The sequence below is a fragment of the Panthera tigris genome, chromosome B3 (assembly GCF_018350195.1).
Source record: "Panthera tigris isolate Pti1 chromosome B3, P.tigris_Pti1_mat1.1, whole genome shotgun sequence".
NCBI lineage: Eukaryota > Metazoa > Chordata > Mammalia > Carnivora > Felidae > Panthera > Panthera tigris.
The window spans coordinates 6,660,951-6,681,862 of NC_056665.1; the positions used below are offsets into that span (position 1 = coordinate 6,660,951).

At 50.7% G+C, this 20,912-nt stretch overlaps 1 protein-coding gene across 3 annotated transcripts in view; it reads right to left on the reverse strand.

Moving 5' to 3' along the window:
• Nucleotides 1-2,464: 2,464 nt before the first annotated feature.
• ABHD2 (abhydrolase domain containing 2, acylglycerol lipase) overlaps nucleotides 2,465-20,912 on the reverse strand; it is a 105,542-nt gene continuing 87,094 nt past the window's right edge. For 2 of the 3 annotated variants that reach the window (XM_042988084.1, XM_042988086.1), the window contains 5 exons: nucleotides 17,241-17,333; nucleotides 14,088-14,198; nucleotides 11,983-12,052; nucleotides 10,417-10,501; nucleotides 2,465-8,347 (listed from right to left, as the gene is read on the reverse strand). In XM_042988084.1, coding sequence (XP_042844018.1) covers nucleotides 8,151-8,347; nucleotides 10,417-10,501; nucleotides 11,983-12,052; nucleotides 14,088-14,198; nucleotides 17,241-17,333 — 556 coding nt within the window. In that variant the 3' untranslated portion in view covers nucleotides 2,465-8,150. Of the gene's footprint in view, nucleotides 8,348-8,424; nucleotides 8,650-10,416; nucleotides 10,502-11,982; nucleotides 12,053-14,087; nucleotides 14,199-17,240; nucleotides 17,334-20,912 lie in introns of those variants that run through there. The other variant, XM_042988085.1, reaches the window with a different exon arrangement.

Genomic DNA, 20,912 nt, shown 5'->3' on the forward strand with positions numbered 1-20,912 from the left:
CAGTGGGCCAAGCAGTTAAGACATCCCAGCTGGAGTCGTACATTCTTTTCGTCTGGTTTCTACACTGTCCCAGGAGGTGATGTGTGAATGGGAACCAAGGAGACAAAGCCAGACCACTGCCCCAAAATAACACTAGCACTTTGAAAAATATTCTTTTATTTGATCCTCTCAATATCCAGAGATAGGCATTCTTGTAAGTATTCCCATCTTACAGGCAAACCTCCCTCCTTCCCCCAAAAACCTGAGGTTAAATCTTGCTCAGGATCAGAGAGCCAGGAAGTGGCTAGGATGGGGCCTTAACCAGTAACTCTGGCTCCAAATCCATTTGGCCCCATCACTGCTCACGCTTTGCATCAGATGTTTTATTTCTGGGGGTGGGGGAAGTATGGGTAGGAAGGAAATAGGAACAATGAAATTAGAACTTGATTTATCCCAGGTCAGTGTCACCATCATCAGAGGTAACCTTAGGAGGAAACCAAACTGTTTTCAGTAGAGATGCTGGTTATTTCTTAAAATTTTTTTTTACCGTTTGCTTATTTTTGAGAGAGACAGACACAGAGTGCAAGCAGGGGAGGGGCAGAGAGAGAGGGAGACACAGAATCCGAAGTGGGCTCCAGGCTCTGAGCTGCCAGCACCGAGCCTGAGGCGGGGCTCGAACCCACAAACTGTGAGATCATGACCTGAGGGTAAGTCGATGCGTAACCCACTGAGCCACCCAGGCGCCCCGCCGGGTATTTCTAAAGGGGGTAGAAAAAGCATGAATCAAAATGAAGTTCTGGGTGCACACAGCCACAAGGTGAGGGGGATTTAACTTATTCCCTTTGGGGAGAGATTCGTCGGTTCAAGGCCAAACTGCCTGTAATGTCTTCCCAACCGCTCAGATACTGATAACCTCTAAGGGGGATCCCCAAGAGAGAAATGAGGAGGAAGGCTGGCATACGTACAGAGAACCATCCAGTTAGGTGTTTGGTCCTTGCCCTGGGAAAGTACTCCCTAACAGGGCTGGGGCAGAGGGGCCTGTTAACAAAAAGTATCATAAAAAATAGCACCACTGGGATGGGCGAGTGATTGTAGGTAAATGTCACCGAGCACAAATCCAAAGGGCTGCCTCCGGAGAGGCTCAGCCACGTGCCGACCACACTGGGAAGCTGTCGGCATCAACCAACCTGACACCCTGGACCGGAAACCTCTTCCATATGGTACTTTTCATAGGCAGTATTCTTTGCGAGTTGGTTTTCTTGGATCACAATAATCTGGCTATTTTGTGGGTGTAAGGAAGTGGGGGAATCTTGCTTACTAGGGAGGGACGCGCTCTGAAACCTGGAATTGGGCATTCTCCGGTCATGTGACTGCACATCCTCCAAAACCAACACTCCCTACCCCACCTTGCCGGTCAAAGGTTTTGCACAGCCGAGGAGGGAAGAAAACTGGGAGGGTGTGGACTGGCACAACTCTCCTGGTGGGGCCAGTCCCTGGCCCTGAAGACCCTTAGCTTGGATTCAGATACAAAGGAGAAGAAACCACTGCCACCAATCAGTTCACCCAGTATCATCTTAATTTAGGTGATGTTCATGCATGCAATCTTTCCTTCCTTCCTTCCTTCCTTCCTTCCTTCCTTCCTTCCTTCCTTCCTTCCTTCCTTCCTTCCTTCCTCTTCTTTCATAGTTTATTTACTTGGGGGGGTAGGGATGGGCAGAGAAAGAGGGAGAAAGAGTCCCAAGCAGGCTCCACACTGTCAGTGCAGAGCCTGATGCCGGGCTCGGTCTCATGAGAGAGTGTGAGATCATGACCTGAACCACCCAGAGTCAGATGCTTAACCGACTGAGCCACCCAGGTGCCCCTCACTCAGTCTTTTCAAAGAACACTGTGAGAAAAGCATACAAATCATGTGTGGGACCCACCATTTACATGTCCCCTTACATTGTGTCTACAAGGGTCACTCTAGACAGCAAGTGATTACAGTGTTGGTATCTCATGCCCAGGCCTTCTTGCTCAGAAAGGCTGGGGTTGGTCATTTCTTTGGTGTTTGTTTGCAAGGCTGGGTGAAAAGCACTTGTGGTAAGAACTCGGCGTTTTGCCCATTTCCTTCAAGTTCACATTTGGCGAAGGCACCAGAAGAATCCATCCATCCACCCATCCATCCATCCATCCATCCATCCATCCATCCATCCGTCCATCCATTTATTTGACGTTTATTTACTTATTCTGAGAGAGAAAGAGAGGATGTATGCACGTGCATGCGCATAAGCAGGGGAGGGGCAGAGAGACAGAGAGAGACAGAGAATCCCAAGGAGGCTCCGTGTTATCAGGGCACAGCCCGACTTGGGGCTCGATTCCACCAACCATGAGATCATGACCTGAGCCGAAATCAAGAGTTGGACTCAACCGACTGAGCCACCCAGGAGCCCCAGGAAGAACCCTTTTAGACAGAAACTCTTATTGTGCAAAGGACACACAGCCATGCTACAGTTTTAGCCTTTTATTTTTTTTTAAGTAAAGAAATTCCATTGAATCAAAGATAACAAAATTACAGTTTTTGTTTGTAATGATCTTCGTTTACCACCACACAGAATCAAAATAGAGCCCAAAGGAATATGGGAACATAAAATGATCAAGGACACCATTGTTTAGTATAATTTCTTAATAAAGGTAAATATCCTCATATTTAGAAAAAATTGCATTGCTAGTTGCAAATCTTAAACGCCTCTGTGCTGGAGGATCCTGTATTTCCCCCCCAAAATCCGGCAGCACGGAGGCCGTCAGAACACAAACTCAAAAACACATGATTTTCAGGGCAGCATTTTATGTTTCAGAAAATCAAACAAAACAAAATCAAAACAAAACAGACAAAAATAGGAATGCGAAAGCGATGGTTCTCAAAAATCAATCTGGAAGCAGATCTGCCAACGGAAGAATGTGGTTGACCGAGTCCAACCAGAAAAAGGAGAGATGGCCCCCGCTCCCCATCCCGCCCCCCGCCCCTGGTGTTGCTAAGGCAGCTGCATTGGCAGAAGTCAAAAGCTCAGGTACAGTGGAGGTCTTCCTGAGGCAGTGGGGAGAGGCCCGGGTCATTCTGGAACTGGTGTGGAGAGGTGACAGGATTCTACACGGACTTGTGCTTTAGGAAAACCGAAGAGGCCAAAACAAAAGCCAGACAAAACCGAAGTCCTATGCCCGGGATGAATCAAGTCCCTGGGAACAGTCTGGGAGAGAAGCGGCTGGCGTGGGGACCGAGGGGGGCGGCAAGGACTCCCGTCAATGACTTGGGCTCCTCAACGTGGGTGGTCTAGAAGGAGAATGCCCGTGGAGATGAAGGGTATTTCTGCAGGGGCTATAAATGGACAGTCCCCAACTTATGGCAATAGTAGATTTCTTGGCTAATGGGGACCAGAAGCGGGGAGAAAGTAGGTTATAGATTTCATTACTAATTGACTGGAGTCAAGGTGAAAGACAACCCACTGGTTAGAAATTGACTCCAGCTTGTTCATTAGAGATACACGAACGCTTTCCCCACGTACATGCCAGGAAAAACAGTTCGGGGTGGGGTGGGTGGGGTGGGGGGCTGGCTCTTCCAGAAGGGGCAGCTGTCTACTGTCTGGGAGTCTGGGAATGGCCGGTGAGCTGGGCTCTGCAGTCTGCTTCTAAGGGCCACTTGGGGAGGATGCCTGGGTGGCATCCGGGGGCGGCAGCAGCAGTGAGGCAGGCCCGAGGAAGCAGCTTTAGTTTTGGAGAGCGTTCCGGTTCCCACTGCCAGCAGGGGCCGGTGCCCCTTCCCTCAGCTTCAAATGCAATTTGGCAAAAGCAATCCTAGTTTATGAATAAGGGGGGTCCTTCCTTCTGCTTAGATAACAGAGGGAGGAAAAAACCTTTCCCTCCACTGCTTGGCCTCTAAATGCCACAGACAGGCCACTTTTCATGGCTTTGTGAAGCATCCAAGTAGTCCAAAGTGGCTCCGAAGAACAGAGCGAGGCCGGGAAGGAAGAGAGGCATCGGAGGATGAGACATTTGGCCAGTTGTGAACCATGCGTGCTGTCGAGGGGTGGGGGTCGGGGGAGCTAACGTAACAAGGAGCTCACAGGCCACACGAAGGGATTCTCTGGTTTTGCTGTGGCTTCGCTTCGAACTTCCACGGCAGATTTTAAATTCCAGTGCCGCACTATTGTTGGAACAGCAGGGGATACTCTACAGGCAAAGTAAGGCCTTCTGGGCACAGAGAACAATTCCAGGCGATGCTGTGGTGAATTGCTTTTTAGTAACTCTCCTGTCCTGCCTGGAGGATAGAGCCCTGAGTTCTCTGGACTCCACGTGACGTTTCAGGGGTCTTTCCTTGAGCTCTACGAATCGACGCCACAGGAAAAGAAAAGCCTCTCACATCTCAGACATCTGCTCGCCTGGCAAACACCAACAAGAACACATGCATTGTTCCCCTGGAGCTGGCAGAAGGGATCTCAAGTCACACAGTTACAAAGAGAGCTCTCATTCAGATGCCAGGCATATAAGCTCAGCTATCCAGAAAGCTCAGCTTTAATGAAGACTGTAGTTTCAGAATGAAAGCCTGAGCGGGAAGGATTTCTGCCCCGGGAAATAAGACTATGAATCTCAATGCTCTGAATCACACAGAAGGCTGGGGACATTCGCCTAGTTCCAATGGTCAGCACCTGTCCCAGTCACAAGACCACCCTCGGGACAGCAAGGGTACTGAGATGCCGGCGGAGAGTCTAAAGAGAAGCCAGTCAGACACAGGGCTTTGGGCAACATCGAGGGTCTTCGGCAGAAGTTCCCTCTGTCTGAGCCCCCCCAAGATGACGCTGGAGCCTGGACGCAGCCACTGCCATTTGCAAGGATGGGTCCTCAGGCAAATGGTGTGTAAATAGGTGAATGGTCTTAGAGGCGGTCTAAGGTGAGGGAACTGGGGCTCAGAGAGGTGAAGTGGTTGCCCGCAATCCAGCCTGAATTAGAGACAATCAGGACAAGAACCTGGGTCTCTTGGACCCTGGTCCCCTACCACCAGGTCAAGAAAGGGCACGCTCCTGTTCAGCCCCGTTTCACCTCTTACGGTACATCACCGGGTTCCTCGCAAGCGTAAGGTGCTAAAGAGAGGTGCAAATACATTGACAACAAACCACTTCCTGCTTTCCTTCCGCTCTGGAATCACTGGTGCAAACTCACCGCAGGGAAGAGAAGAGCTTTTCCTGAAGTCTGTTTAACCTCCTTGTGACACAAGGTATCAAGGAGACCTGACGCCATTTTCCAGGTAATCTTAATTTGACCCGGATCAGTTGATCACAAGGTGCCTTCTAACCCTTTAAGAGGCCAAGAGTACGGCAGAAATGCGGGTGCCTCCCGTCCGTGGTGTTTCATGTGTCGATGTGTTACCCCTGCAACAGGACTGGCTAGGTCCACGCAAGTTATATCTTTATTCTGATTTTAAGATATAATGTTCAAATGATGTTTGAACATTCGGCCTTGTTTCAAGCCAGACAGGACCTTCATCAGCAATGAATGGCTTCAGGAAGACACGCAAAGAAAGCTGCAGGAAGGAAAAGGCTGACCTACATATAAAATGCCGCTCCCTTGTCTATTAGGCAGGTTTGCATCTCTGTAAATTCAATGCCTCTGTGCTCTCATTCAGGGACAAACAAAAATTTTCCTGTAAGACCGCCACGGTCACATTCTCATTTCCATGCCTGAGAGCCTGAAGCCTGAACAAAGGGCTTCAGTTGATCTCATGTGAGCCAAAATGGAATGTGAGTGCCATTCAGAGTCACACACATAGAAAGACTTCAGCTGGGACAGGGCCCCCACGCTCCCCTGGGGTAAATTCCGGTCGTGTGGCGACCAAGGCCTGGCCCCAACCCCTGCCTCAACTCCATGGGGCCCCAGGGACTTCTGGTCCCCCTCCAGAACTGGTGTCTTTTCTCTTCCTGAATGGGGCGGGTACCTGGCCACTGCTTTGTCAGAACAGGTCAAGAGATGTGACCTAAGGCAAAGAAAGGCACCCCTTGCTTCCCGGGATGGCGATTCAGCCCCACTTAGATATTGCTTCGTTTACCTAATTTCACAGAAGGTCTTGAGAAACAAAGGGACCAGTGGGAAACAGGACTGTGAATCTTCTAGGTTACAGCTGTGTTATAGGGTGGAGGGAAAAGCAAGAGGGGAGGGGCCGGCTTCCAAATTGAGGGGGTAGATGATAAAGTGCCAATCTGTGCTAAAAGAACATGGAAAGGAAATGCACTAGAAACATAACAGTTGGGCGCAAAAGTCACAATGATGAATCTGGCGTGTGAGAAAGCACGACAACACAATGTGGAGACCACAGAAATTTCCATCTTTTGAGACAGCGGCTGCTTTTGATGTTATTAATTAGGATGACCTGGTGATTGTCAGAAAACTTCAGGTTACAGACGTGACTGTCACAGCCACTTGGACCGACGCCCAGAAGACATCCACCTGCAACCCTGAGGGGCGTATCTAGGCCCTGGCTCCCTTTACCCCTGAAACATCCACACAGACCCACTATTTATAATCCTGTCTGTCCTGGAGCAAAGGAGATGAAGCAGGGACATTAAAAAAAAAAAAAAAAAAAAGTATTCAGACAATTTCACTCACAGTTCCATTTAGTTCCAGATAGCAACTGCCGATTTTTCAAAGTGCAGGGTTTTTAGATATTCAAGTACCACAGGACTGGAGGAAAGGAGTACTTGAAACCTCGAATAACATTTTCATTTGAAAAGACACACTTTGGAAAGATCTCTCCAACAGACTGTAAATATAGGCTATTAAATTAAAAATCTGGTTTCAAAATAACACCCTTTTTGGTTGGAAAGATCTTTCTCCAAACTCAGATCCAGCTTTTGAACTATTTGGTATCAAAAGCCAGAACTAGAAAGACTTGGGTTAAAAAAGTAAAATGATAATCGAATGTTTAAAAAAACCCCAAAACACCACTTTATATGAAAATGAGGGACAGGGGAAAAAAAAAAAAAAAAAAAAGGCGAATGATGACATCTACAGGAGGCCTCCCTGAAAGGATGCTCTTTCTCTCAGACCTCAGTGAGCTGAGTTTGTCATGGATCGTTAGAACCGGCAGTGACCTCGGCAATCCACCTGGTTCAAGTCCCCTGTTCTACACGTGAAGAAACTGAAGTTCAAGGGACTTTTCCAGGGTCATACAGCCAGTAAAAAGCAGAGTCTGGCGTAGCCCAAACTTCACTCCCTGCCAGGCCCTCTTCTGAGACATCACGCTGTGATTACACAAGGCAGCTGCACGAGGACAGGCCTTGATCGATACTTTGGAGGCCCCTGGGAGCCAAGAGACGCGTCTACGTGTACATTTCCGTAAAAGGAGCTACGAGATGTTTCTAATTTAAAGGCCCCGCAGAACAGTGTTTCCCAAATTTGCCTGGTGGTGAGGATCACCAGGGACACTGGCCAAAAATTAAAATCTCCAGACCCCTTCCCGGACCCACTGAATCGGCCTCTCCCAGGGGAGGGACCTGGGAGGCTGAATTTTCAACAAGTGCCCCAGGTAATTCTCATCATCGGCAAAAGTGTGGGAGACTGCCTTAGAAGACTGTAAGGGAGAAACCCGGCTCGTGACTCAAGAGAACTTTCTTGGCCACGTAAGAGGCCAGACTGCAGTGTGGGAGGCCCGGGCGCTTGGGCTCCCAAGCCAACCTGCATCGTCAGCATCGGCTTAGGTTGGCGAGCACTTGTCAGGGTCTACATAAGGACACATACAACCACCGCAAAATAGCACACATCCTTCACTGCTCTGGGGGACAAGCCTTTCGATTGGCAAAGCAAAACTGCTGTTCAGACACATTTTTCATAGGGAAACTAGATGTAATTGGCTTAAGAGCAATCAAACGCCGAGACTGGGACAGGAGGGTGAGAATCCTGTCGCCAGTCGCCGTGGAGAACAAGGCGGTGGAGAAAACCAGTAACTAAGCACAAAAATAGGCTGGAGCCCCCAGGGACTGGCCGCCTGCTCCAGCGCAGGTGCGCCTGGTGGGTGGTCCCCGCTGATGGCGTGAGGTCAGATCCAGGTCACTGAGGGAGGTGGGGGGTGGGGGGGGGGACCTGAAACAGCCGGTGATGGACGCGGGTTCCAGGGGAGGCAGCTGGAGCGCGCCGGAGTCCGGGAGGCCTCACTCCAGGTCGGCCTCCACCTGCTCCGTGTCAGAGCACTGAGACTTGTTCCGCTCCCACTGGCAGATGGCGTTGGCATACTCCACCACCAGCTTATCCATCCACGTCAGGGGCTCGGGGAACAGCACGGAACCCTCAAAGAAGCCCAGGTGGCCCCCGTGCAGAGGCAGCACAAACATGACGTTCTCCCGTTTCTCTGCGGGGGGGAAGGCAGCTGAGTGAGTCACCGTCTGGCGCGCTCCAAGGCAGGATGTGCCAAAGGGCGCCGGCCAGGGTGGGCCCGGGCTTTCCCCCCGGGTGAAGGTCACCAAGAGGATGTACTCGACTTCTCCTCACTCTGCCTCACTCACCAGAGTGGGAGGGAGATGAGGCGGGTGGCCAAGGCCGTGGGATCTAGCAGGTACTGGAACAGCTTGGCTTTGGGGCGGAATGGGCACCGGCTTAAGCAACACTTTGAAATCCAGAGGGTTCTCAGACTCGGGTGTATGTTAGAATCACCTGGGGTGACAGAGAGGGAGCGAGCACGCACGTTCGGGTGCATGGGTCTCGCTAAAGCTCCCCAAGTGATTTGATTATACAGCCAGATGCTTCATATCTGACCGTGCCTCCAAATCCGGGCTGTCACCTTAATGTACCTTAATACGCCAGGTGGAAAAGCTGACATTCTGCATCTCTAACCAGCTCCCAGGTGACGCCGAAGCTACCGGTGGGGGCCAGGCTTTGAGGAGGGATTCACGGCCATGTATGCGGTTATTTACTTCAGCGGAGTCAATGTTCTTTCATCACAGACACTTCTCGTTTGAGACTAAAACAGAACTTAAAGCTGGCCATGCCCAGCGCCGCTAACCTGGAGCCTGACTTCAGGAGTCCACACGTGGGCTAGTCCCGCGTGGGCTCGGAGAGGCCATTAGTGAAGATAGGGCAAGATGGGCAGCCATGTGTGGCCAGGGACCACAGAAAAATGTCTTCCCAGGGGACCGACTGGCAGGGGCCCGGCTGCTCCAGGCCTTGGAGGCACCTCCTGGGGCGCACAGTTCTGGCTCTGCGGGACTCTCTTGCGGGGTGACCCTGCCTTCTGCTTCCTTTTCAGTTGCGATTTCATAGATTCTGCGTGGCAGCATGAGAGCTACTGGTGTTACTCTGGACACCGGAAGGAAACGGCACGGCCGCTTTCTCTGCTGCACGCTGCTCACTGGGCTGCTTTTGTGCAGGGAGCCTACGGCTTGACAGCGGGTTGAGGACGGGCGGCTTTATCACCTCACACACCTGTATCACACACAACATCCACTCCGAGCAGGGCATGGGGCTCCACCCGCTGTGGCTTTTACTCCCCTGGCCTGGAGTTCGAGCCAGAAGGGCCCCTGCTCTGCTTAATATAGGATATTTATAAGAGAAACATGGTCGCGGAGGGCTACAGAGGGCAGGAGAATGGGTCCCGGGGAGCTGAATTGCAGTGCAAGTGGTCTTGGGATTTCCAAGTGTTTCCTTCTGCTGCTACATGCTCGCTCGCTCGCTCTCTCTCGTTTCTCCCTCAGCCCCTCTCAAGCGTGGGGTGAGACCGAGCCGGCCTGAAACACAGCGGCATTCCCATGAGCAACATTCTTTGCTTTTTCAGTTGCTTATATTTTTATCCTCAAAGCAGATGGAGAGGCTGTCAGAAGAGGCAGCAGAATTGGCTTTTTTGTTCTGCTTTTCGTGTCAGGTTTTTAAAAATTTTTTTTAATGTTTATTTATTTTGAGAGAGAGAGAGAGCATGAGCAGGGGAGGGGCAGAGAGAGAGGGAGACACAGAATCTGAAGCAGGCTCCAGGCTCTGAGCTGCCAGCACAGAGCCGGATGCGGGGGTCAAACCCGTGAACTGTGAGATCATGACCTGCGTCGAAGTCAGAAGCTTAACCGACTGAGCCACCCAGGTGCCCCTCGTGTCATGTTTAAGTCGAAATATCTCTTTATATCAAACTCTCCAATTTAATGGAACCATAAACCCTGAAACAATAATTTCACAGAACACTGGGGAACTCCCCCAAACCCCTCTTGGCTATGGATATAAATGACGGTCGTCTCTGGCACCAAGAGAGAACACAAGGCTCTGCCCAGGGCTCATCACAGCCCCAGTACTATCAAGGCAGGCTGAACGAGAACCCCGCCACGGGATGTCCTTCCCCACAGAAGCTGACCTACAAGAGGTGACGGCAGTATGAAGGTGACAGAGTTTGCCATGGCAACGTGCTGAATGGCCAAGGGAGCAGCAGGAAGGAACACTTACCTGAAAGAGATTTTGGAATGGTTAGGAGGCTTTCATGCACCAAGGGGTCATCAGCTGCGTTGACCAGCATGAGAGGCACATAAATCTGCAACAGGAAAATAAAGGAGAAATAAATGATCGATTCCCTTTCTTAGACCCCCCTGTCCCCCCGAGTCAAGGCTCAAATTCAACTACCGGACATGCCTTTGAAGCAAAGGGAAGAGGGTTCCTGTTCAGTCCACCGCACGAGTGGATTAAGGCTGCCTGTGTTCCCTGGCGGTGGCATGAACCGTAACTGCAATCTGATGGCGGCCTGGCAGGTGTCCTAGGGGACCCACGTGTTCTGATGGAGCCTGGGTAGGTGCTCAATGGGGCTCACCGGCAAAATCTTTCTGATGAGACTCCCAGTATTTCAGGTTAGCCCACCTTTCAGAAAAGTGACCCTACAGAGAGTGATGTACACATTCATTCCGTTTATACTGTGGGGAGGACAAATGGAGGGTGCTCCCTTCCAGACAAGGGAGATTTTCTAGGGGAATCTGAAGGGGAAAACCAAGAGTAGGCTGGTGGATATTGGGAAGCTCTTAGTGGGGTTGCGTTCAACATCCATTGTAGTAAAATAGCCTTTTTCATTTTCGGGGAGAAGGGCTGAAGGGCTCTCAGACGCTATGGACAGCCGCACCCGGGCAGCATAGAGACTGGCTGTGCCAACCTGGCGCTCTCAAACACTGGTCTAGACAGCTCAACGGTTCTGTAGCGGCTTCAATGAAGGCACCCAGAGCCTGGGGGATGATGCTAAACCAGGAGGGGTGACCGATGTGACAGACGGCAGGACCGCAATTCACAATTACGTGCTTCAGCTGGGTGAGTAGGGGGCCGAGCCACCAGGTGGACATTGACAGGGCTAAATGGGAAGTCCTGCGCTTGAGGGAAAGGAGCAATTGTACAAAGAATGAGGAGAGACTGGTTTGGTGGTGGTGCAGGTGAAAACAGAGGGCGCTGATGAGTGGCCACAAACTTAATTTAATCCACATAAAGTTTATGGCAGCTGCCAGAAACTGCATTAATAGAAACCTGCCCATCTTGCCAGCAGACCTGTTCCTCATCGTTCTGATACAGAAATACATCTCTTTTCCTCTGGGCTCACCAGATCATGGCAGGAACTTGGAGGTTTAGTCCTAGCCGCCACACTAACAAAATGCACAATGGCAAAAAAAAAAAAAAAAAAAAGTCCAGAATTGTAAGAAATCTACACAGATCTATGAACGACCATGGCAGGAACCAGGCAAGATTACACTGTCAAAGAAGACTAAAAAAAAAAAAAAGGGTGTTGTAGTAATTTTAAGGGCTTTAACACGGACACAGGAGCAGACTGGTCCCGCTCTGCACCTAGGGGCAGCTCTGGGATTAATTTACGGAGGCCCCAGAGAGCCAGAGTTTGGTTCACAAACAAAGCCCAAGTCAACAGCTACCGCGGTTCGAGCCTGAGGAGGTTGGGGAGCATGCTTGTTGCACGGGGTGTGAAGGTGGGGGGAAGTGATGCTACTTCTGAGCTGCTGCTACCTCTGAGTCCGTGCTGTCACTCACCCTGTGCAGGTACCGCATGCAGCTCTCCTCCTCATAATATTCCTTCAGGGAGCTGTAGCCGTGGAACTTCCTGGGAAGGAGAGGACGAAGCCACACTCGTCACAAGGTCGGATGCAGAGTGGATTTTATTACTGCTCCCATCCCACGCTGACACGTCACATCAGTTGACAGTACAGATGCACCAGCGTTAGGGGTTAGGAGCTCTGGCCTTGGTATCTGGGCTCAAATCCTGACTCTGCCACTTACGGGCTCTGTGACCTCAGGCAAACTCTTTAACCTCTCTGAGCTTCTCCGTAAAATGGAGCCAGGGACAGCACCTTCCTTAACGGCACTGAGATTTATGGCAGTAAAGTGCACACCAGCACAGAAACTCAGTGTTATCTATAGTATTTATTAGCACAGGTTACACACTTCGAGTCAGTATAAAACCAGATGTCACCGCAGACGCTAGGAAAATGACATTCAAAGGCATTTATGAGAGCTCTTCTTTTCAGCAAAATTCTTCCTGGCCGAGTAACCCAGACCACTGTGAATTGCAATGCAATACATATCAGGTAATGGGCATGAGACAGAGATTCAGTTACTGATTCCGTCCACCCACGGAGCAGTAGTCAGAGATAAACTGACATTTAACCAAACCTTTGATGTTCCAGAATGAAAGTCCTGTAGGTTTGCTGTGCCCTGTGCCCTGTTCATCCTGGGGCTCTGACACCAACAGGCCGAGTCACCCTCAGGCCAGGGGATCTTTGGAAACCTCTTTCTGATGCACATTAGGACTTCTGGTATCTGAATAGTGGTTTTGTTCTATCCTGACTGGCGTCTTAAAGATATCATGCCTCCCCTGAAGATGTACATCTCCTCCACTGCCAGGCCCCATAGACATCTCTGCCTGGGAAGCCTCCAGAAAGTTCAGGCTGCACTGCCAGGGTCTACTCTGCAGGGAGTGGCTGAGCGCAGACATCACCTCTGGGCCACCTGTCTGCATGCAGTCAGTCCCTTTGTGGTCCCAGAGGGCCAGGAAAGCACTCCAGGCCTCCAGTATTACTGGTGACCGTCATGAAAACTGCTACGATCCAACACCATTCAAAAGGAAGAGCTTTAGGGAGAGCTGAACACCACTCCCTCTGGGGCTTAAAAAAATTCAGACGATCAATGGGGGAGTTTAAATGTTTGGTTTCTTTCTTGTTAGTACCACAATAAAGTCGCATTTCCCATCTTCAGTGAGAGTGGGTAGAATCCATTCTCAACTTCTGAACATACCAGTGATTTTCTAGTGTCTATTTCCTTTGCATAACCGTTAACAGGCTTATTTCAAGGTTGCTTGGTGTAAGAAAGCTACTAAAATCCTGTAAGGAAGATAAGCACCCTCAGGTCAATATCTGCCTATCTACTGGGTGAACAGTTAGCCTGCTTTAGATCATGCCTTAAGGTATCAAATAAAAATGATGTTTTTAAAGAGAACGATGAGGCCAGAGATCAACGTTGCCTTTTCCAGCTAAGGCTAAGCTCAATCAGAAACTATGGGTGTTAGGAAGGAAGACACTGTCAGGGTCTCAGCCTCAGGTGCCTGAAAGGAGGGGGCAGGGAAGGATAAAGGACTGAAGTGGGCAGGGTTTGTGTATTACACTCAGGAGAGACTTCACTGCCCCAAAGAAAGAGGCTCTGTTTTCTTGCAATGCACAGCCCTCCTTGTCTATTTCTTGTTTTTTACTTTGGGTAGAGACACAGATAAGTGCAAGAAATATTTCCTTCTCCTGCAAATGCAAATTACGTGGCACCTGATCCCTGCCCCAGGGTCAGAGCACGGCAGGTGGGGTAAGGGCTACGGACAACTAGGGTGTGCGCACCCCAGGTCCCCAGTTTTCAAGCCCAGTTACACCGCACAAGAATGAAGAATGAGTGGTGAGAACTTCGTGTTTTCCAAGAGCAACTAGAAATTTGGATTTTTCTGTGCAGTCTTCAGTTTTTATTAAACACTAGACATTTATTCAAAGGAAAAAAAAAAGACCTTAATGCTGAAGTGGGCAGAGGAAAAGCCCTTGAGCTGGGCAATGCCGGCCTGTAGCCCCCACGTCTGGCGCCCTGCCCCCTGAGCATGGACACACCTCATCACGTTGTCATCAATCTGCATCAGGGACGTGGCTGTGTAGAGGCGGCTCAAGTCAGTGTCCTCCAGGCTCTGGGGTTTCTTAACATGGTCTCCGAAAAGAGCTTGCCTAGAATGAGACACAACAGCAAACAGAACAAAAAGCAGATGATGAACCAAATCGTGTTGTACATTTGGAACACCTTACAATTTTATTTTTCAACTCAATAAAGCTGAAAAAAACATGTAAAGGGCAGATGATAACCGTGAGCAGAGCCTGCTTCCTTTCCCCAGGGGGTCAAGCCAGGAGAGAGTATCTGACAGGGGATACAGGGCAAGTCGGAGAGAGATCCCTTCAGCCCTCAGAATGTTCCAGAGGATGAGCTTGCAATGTTGATTTTTGAATAACTGCAGAAAGATGATTGCTAAGGTCTTGTTTTCCTTTTCGGAGGCAGCTAGACAAACTAAAGAGCGGGTTTGAGCCTAGGTGAGTACTGTCACCCTTGAACAATGCGGGGGTAGGGGCGCCAGCTTCCAGCGCAGTCAAAAATCCACACAGAACTTCTGACTCCCTGGACACTTAACGATTAATAGCTTACTGTTGACCGGAAGCCTTGCCAAGAACCTCAGACAAAAAAACCCACATATTTTGTATGTTACATGTATTATGTACTGTATTCCTACAATAACGTAAGCTAGGGAGAAGAAAATGTTATAACAAAATCATAAGGAAAAAAATATATTTATAGTACTGGACTATAAGAAATCCACAAGGGGTGCCTGGGTGGCTCAGTCGATTGAGCGTCCGACTTCGGCTCTGGTCATGATCTCATGGTTGGTGAGTTCAAGCCCCGCATCGGGCTTGCTGCTGTCAGCGTGGCCCCCACTTTGGATCCTCTGTCCTCCCCTCTCTCTGCCCCTCCCCTGCTTGTGCTCTCCCCAGAAGAAATAAATGCTTAAAAATAAATAAATAAAAAATCCACATGCAGGTGGACTTGTGCAGCTAACACCCGAACTGTTCAAGGATCAACTATATTACGAATCCTTCACTGAAGGGGAGGGGAGGTCTTCGGAAGGGATCTATAGAGAGTGGTGGGCGGTCAGCCAAACAGTGGGGGGCGAGGGCTCACCTTTACACTGGTGTTGACACCACCCCTTTCTCTTTAGGAGCTGTTTCAGTCACTTAACAAGGAAGACATTGGAAAACCCATTTAGCGCTGGGGCAAATCAACTGCTCTCCAACGTGTTAGCTAAAAAGCTTACGTATACTCCGAAGAATAGTCATTTCCATTAAGAACAAGATCCATCTTGAGAAGATGATAATAAAGGTAGAGATCAAAACACACACACTTAGACCTTCATCCCCTGCAGGGTCTCAGGCACATAGCAGAAGGAGGGCTGAGTCTGCGGTCTGGCCCTCCACGTTCTGGTGTCTACTCACTACCCCTCTCAAAGAAGAGCACATTTCTTTAACATCTTTCCCCCAAAAAGATTATGAGGAAGATTGTATACCTACAGTTTAGAATTCACAATTTATTATTATTATTTTTTAACATTTATTTAGTATTATCAACATTTGTTTATTTTTTTGAAAGACAGAGACAGAGCACGAGTTGGGGAGAGATAGTGAGGGAGACACAGAAATCCGAAGCAGGCTCCAGGCTCTGAGCCATCAGCACAGAACCCGACGCAGGGCTTCCACAAACCGTGAGATCATGACCTGAGTCCAAGTCAGATGCTTAACCGACTGAGCCATCCAGGCACCCCTAGAACTCACAGGTTAAAGTGCCCCTAAAATTTCTAAATGTTTGGCTTTCTGTAGGAAATTGAGAAAAATGTTAAATACACCTAGAGCACATTCAAAGGGTTCCCTCAATTTGTTAAGAATTACATGATGGACCTTCTGGACTGATTAATTAGTGGCAAGACTGGGCCCTGTGGCCAAACAAACGTTCCCTGGGAGGAGTCCCCTCCCGTTCCAGAAGTGTGGAAGGCAGACAGAGGACCTGCACTTGGTGTCAGAGGCTTGGCTTCACCCCTTCTGGAACGTCAGCAAATCCCCAGCCCCCTGTGAACCTCAGCTGAGCCACACCTGACTCACAGCTGAGACCCAAAGACCACCAGCTGAGTGAAAACAGTTTACATCCGGTCAGCCCAGGGGACAGAAGCCTCCTTTTGTACCTCCCCGCACCAGTCACAAGGGCCTAGCAGCTTGGCAGCCTGAGGGGCCTGTGAGCACCAGCCCTGCCCAGACTCCACGTGGATCCTGCCCAGTCTGGGGCACCTGGCTAGGGCAGGCCAGTACCATATTTTCTTTTAACCACTGAGATCACTCAGGTCACCTTTCCTGGGATGGCATCAAAACCCCTCTAAAATTGCTCTGTCTGCGTCCCCGTGATGTGCCAGGCTCTGGAGGTGGGGGAGGTGGATCAAACGCAGCCCAGGCCCTCCAGTGCTTTACAGTTTAGTTCAAGACACAGGATTCACACCGGGGAAGCAACAGAAAAACAGTTCGGGGGTGAAGGAGTTGGCTTCACAGAGGAGCACGGAGATGGACCTAAAGTCTGGGGAGACGTGACAGGAAGGGCATTTTCGGCGAGGCCCCGGTGGCGTGGGAGAGGCCAGAGGGCGCGGGACCTCCAAGTGGCCCAGTCCGGCTAGAGGGAAGGCGGGTGCAGGGGAAGGGGGAGGGACGGTGTGACTATTCACAATCACGACGATAAAGCCATCGCCAATACCTACTGACCTGTCCCGCATGCTGGGCACCGCTCCAAGCGTGGTCAGGGGCGACCCCACCCAAGCACCGTGAGCAGGAGCGAGGCAAGACCGGCTTGGGGAACACGCAGAGGCGTGCACGAGAGCAGCCTAAGGAGAAAGGTCCCCAGACCATGACAGGCCCCCTCGGGGTTACTCTAGTTTGGGCAAGAATGGCGTAGAATGGTTCCTCGTCTTGGGTACGTGGGGAATCATGAAAAACTCGCAGAAAGCGAGTTGGCGAATTGGGTAGCTCGGGACCAGTCTGCTTCTGAGCGAGTCACAAAGCGGTCGGCAGAGAATCTGCAGCAACCCTGCCTCTCTCGTCCTCCTGGACAACCGCGAGTTCTGGCCTTCGTGACTCGGGAATGAGCTCAGAGGGGAACGGTCTCCTGAGGGGGCACGGAAGGCGACGCACCTGTGCGAGAGGATGATCTTCTTCATGTTGTCCGCCATGAGGAAGTTGTAGAAGCGCCGGCACTGGTCCCACTGCATGAAGGTCTCCTGGGCCCTGAAAGAACCACGGGGGAAGTGAGAGACCGCGCCCGGGAAGACGCGCTGCAGGGAGGCCTTGCAGGGACCCGCTAGCGGCACGCGCTGGGGCCCCGAGAAGGTGCTCCCGGCACCTCTCCCTGGAGGAGGAGGGCACTGGCTCCTGCCCCAGAACACGGGTCTTTGCGGGGTGGTCTCCGGCTCTCCGTAGGGGAGCCGCAGGGCTGAATGCAAGGCCCCAGCGGGGAAGCTCTCTGGGGGCACAGGCTTTGTGGGTGGCAGTCCCGACACCCCCTTGCGGCAGTGGCCTTTCTCAGGACCTGCCAGTACTGGCCTTTGAACACGTCCATTCGGCTTCCCACCTGGCCAGACGGTTTTTCTGGCTTAGTGAAGGAGTACGTAAGGGGGGTGGGGGTGTGGAGAGGCACAGTGCAGGGAAAAACTTAAAAGAACTTCTCGGTCGCTGTTTGAGAGGCAAAGGGAAAGCATACAGTGGTGGGCTTTCTATTGATTAGCCTTAGAATGTTTAAGGGGCAAGGAAACGGAAGAAGACGACGGGCGACCCACCCTCTCTGGGCACGGCTGCTGCGGCTCATTCTGAAGTCTTTTCCCCCCTCAAGCTACTGTGCACCGGCAGCATGACTAGGCCTACCTGACATGAGGGTCACCGCCTGAGCCCCAGCAGTAAAAGGCAGGTAGTATTATCCCCACTCTAGATTAGGAGACCACCACGCACTCAGGTCAAGGGAAACTGCGGCCTTCTCTGTGCACCTGCGCAGATTTCCTTGGCCACACGACAGGTGAGCAAACACCAGTGTGCTAATTCCCACCGCCTGGCTCGGCCCTCCCTGCTCAGTGCTCTCTTCCCTGGGTGTGAACCCAAACATCACCGGGTCCATGCTAACTCCCACCTTGCAGACGTCTGGGTCTCGAGGCCTGCTTCCACTCTGGGGGTGAACCCGGGTGTCACCATTCCTACGCGGGGTCCATCGGTTTCCTATCCCAGATGGCCAAAGAGGGGACGGGGTGGTTCATAGGTTTTTGTTGTTTTTTTTTTAATCCAGAAGAGTTTATAAAAGTTATTTCCCCAAGGCTGCCACCCTTCAATTTTGGAACGGCAAACATTTCCCATAATACCATGGTTAAAAAATAAGAGGTAGTGGGAGGTTAAAAGCAAGAGGGTTTGTGGCTTTAATGGTGTGTGACATGCTCATAAAACGTGGGCTGAAGTTCACATAAACCGTGGGAAAGCTAACACCGCCTTCAAAGGTCAAAAGGCCCTTCTATAAATGCACGGGGGGCTCCCCAAATGCCGCACACACAGAAAGGATAGGCCAGATCACTGTGGGTGGGACCCCGACTAAGGCAGGGATCTGGACACTTGCCTCTTAGTCTGAGCGAGGAGGAAGGAGGGAAGTCACCCAATCCATGAGGCAGAACCTGCTTCCTCCGCTGGCATCCCCTCCTCTGACCTTGGACCCAGGCTGCCCCCTCCTCAGAGAGCAGACAGTCTCATTATCCCAGCTTTCTCTTGCCTTTGTCCATTTCTTCCTTGGCTGACTTCGTAAATGCTTTGGTTAGCACATCCTTCGTATTAGAGGGAACGCATAAGGCAGGAAGTGGGGAGGTGCTGACCATAAACGTTAAGACCTGAACGACAGCACCGCGGAGGCTCTCTTGACTGAAGATCACAGGCACCACTCACTGAGAGGCTCTGGGGGACGCACAGGGGCCCTGGGCTTGAGGAGGACAGGGAAGAAGGATGCTGGAACCATTTCCCTCCATCAATGCTGGCTGACGCGGATTCCTAGCATCTCTGCTTTACTACTCAGCATACACAGGGACTGTCTTTCACCACCTTTGTGTATAAAATTAAGGAACTAACACTTAATTTTATACTGGTTGAATAAAACATAATCAAGGGCAATGTGTTATAAATGCATTCATTCCATATATTTTTTAAAAGGCCTCATTTCTTCAATCCCAACAACAACAACAATATATGGAAGGAAATCCGAGAGGAGAATCTATAGACTAAAAGAAACTTACGAGACAGATCAACAAATGCCACGCATAGGCATTACATGGATCCTGATCAAACAAGCCAACTATTAAAAACCTTCTGTGAGATAATCAGGGAAATCTGAACGCTGAGTAGAAATGGGATATTAGGGAATCATTCATTTCTTGGCATGATAATGGTACTGTGGTTACATAAGAAAAAGTTCTTAAGAGTCTTTCAGTGCAAACTAGTAAAGTATTTTCAGATGCAATGATATGATGCCTGGGATTCGCTTTAAAATAATCAGCTTCTGGGGTAGCAGGGTGTGCCTGAGCTGTGGAGGAACCAGAGTGGCTGTGAGCTAGGCATTGCTTAAGTGGGTGATGGGCACCTGGGAATTCAATATCTTACTCTTTTTACTTTATATGTGCCTAAAATTTTCCATCATAATGAAGGAGGAAGAAGAAAAAGAAAGAAAATAGACAATTATTTTAGATTATGAGCTACTGAAAATTATTTGCCCTGCTGAGGAGATCAAAGTTCAAAAAGATACAGAGAAAAGTCAAAGTTAGTCTTAACCGGGTAACTGTGAGCCTCAACAATCATTCTCAGGGACGGCAAAGAGACCGGTGGGTCGTGTGGAGCACAGCGCAGTTCCCATTGAGGCCGAACTCCCATTTTGCTGCCCTGTTTTTGCAGCGAGAGGAGGCAGGAGGCAGGAGCAGGCTGGTGTGGCAGATGGGCCGGGGGCCTTGGGGCGGGCGGCGGCATGAAGGTCTCACGAGACGTCCAGGCCACCCGGCTGGTGAGAGTCGGAGCAGGGACCTGAATACCGCCCATCCGACCCCACCACATAGGTCACCAGACTCTGCAAAACCACTTCACCTCACCAAGCCTCATCTGACAGATCAGGGGGTTGAAGGAGAGAATCCATTTCATACTGATTGCTCTATGGCTGAGGTAGCTAGACAGCTTTATCACAGGCCCGACAGAGGACTTTAGTGGTGTTTCGCTGCTCCTGTTAATGGTGGATGTGGTGAGTGGAGAGCTGGCCAGCTGGTGGTGGTAAGGGGTCTGGATTCTGGCCCTGGCTGAGGAGACCTGGGGGGCAGGCAGGCTCCTGAGAAAGATGCGGCGTGTGTCTCCTAAGGACGGGACAGACGTGTGCCTGGAAACCAAGGCGAATGGATCAGGAGGGGAGAGAACACTCAGCTGAAACCCTGAAAACATGGCGGACTGACTGCCAGCAAATGGCGAAGGACAGGGAAGGACAGACTGTTGCGGTCTTGGGTAGCGACAGGCCCCCGGGCGGGCCACACACACAGGGTGAACAAAACTCAGAGGAGAGCAAGCAAGATTTCACAGGCATCAGCAGGACTTGCTGACATGGGACCAGGACTGGAAGGAACCCTGTGGAGGCCCCTGGGTGGCTATGAGGGAAACTTCCAGCAAGAGAAGCAGAAGAGTGCTCTTCGCAAGAAAACACATTCCTGGGTTGAGCCCAAGGTCCAAGGTGGAAAAATATGAACAGAACATTTGGGTGACATCTGGCAGACGTTGTTTGAAGCAAGCCACAAATTGGGCACCAAAGACAGG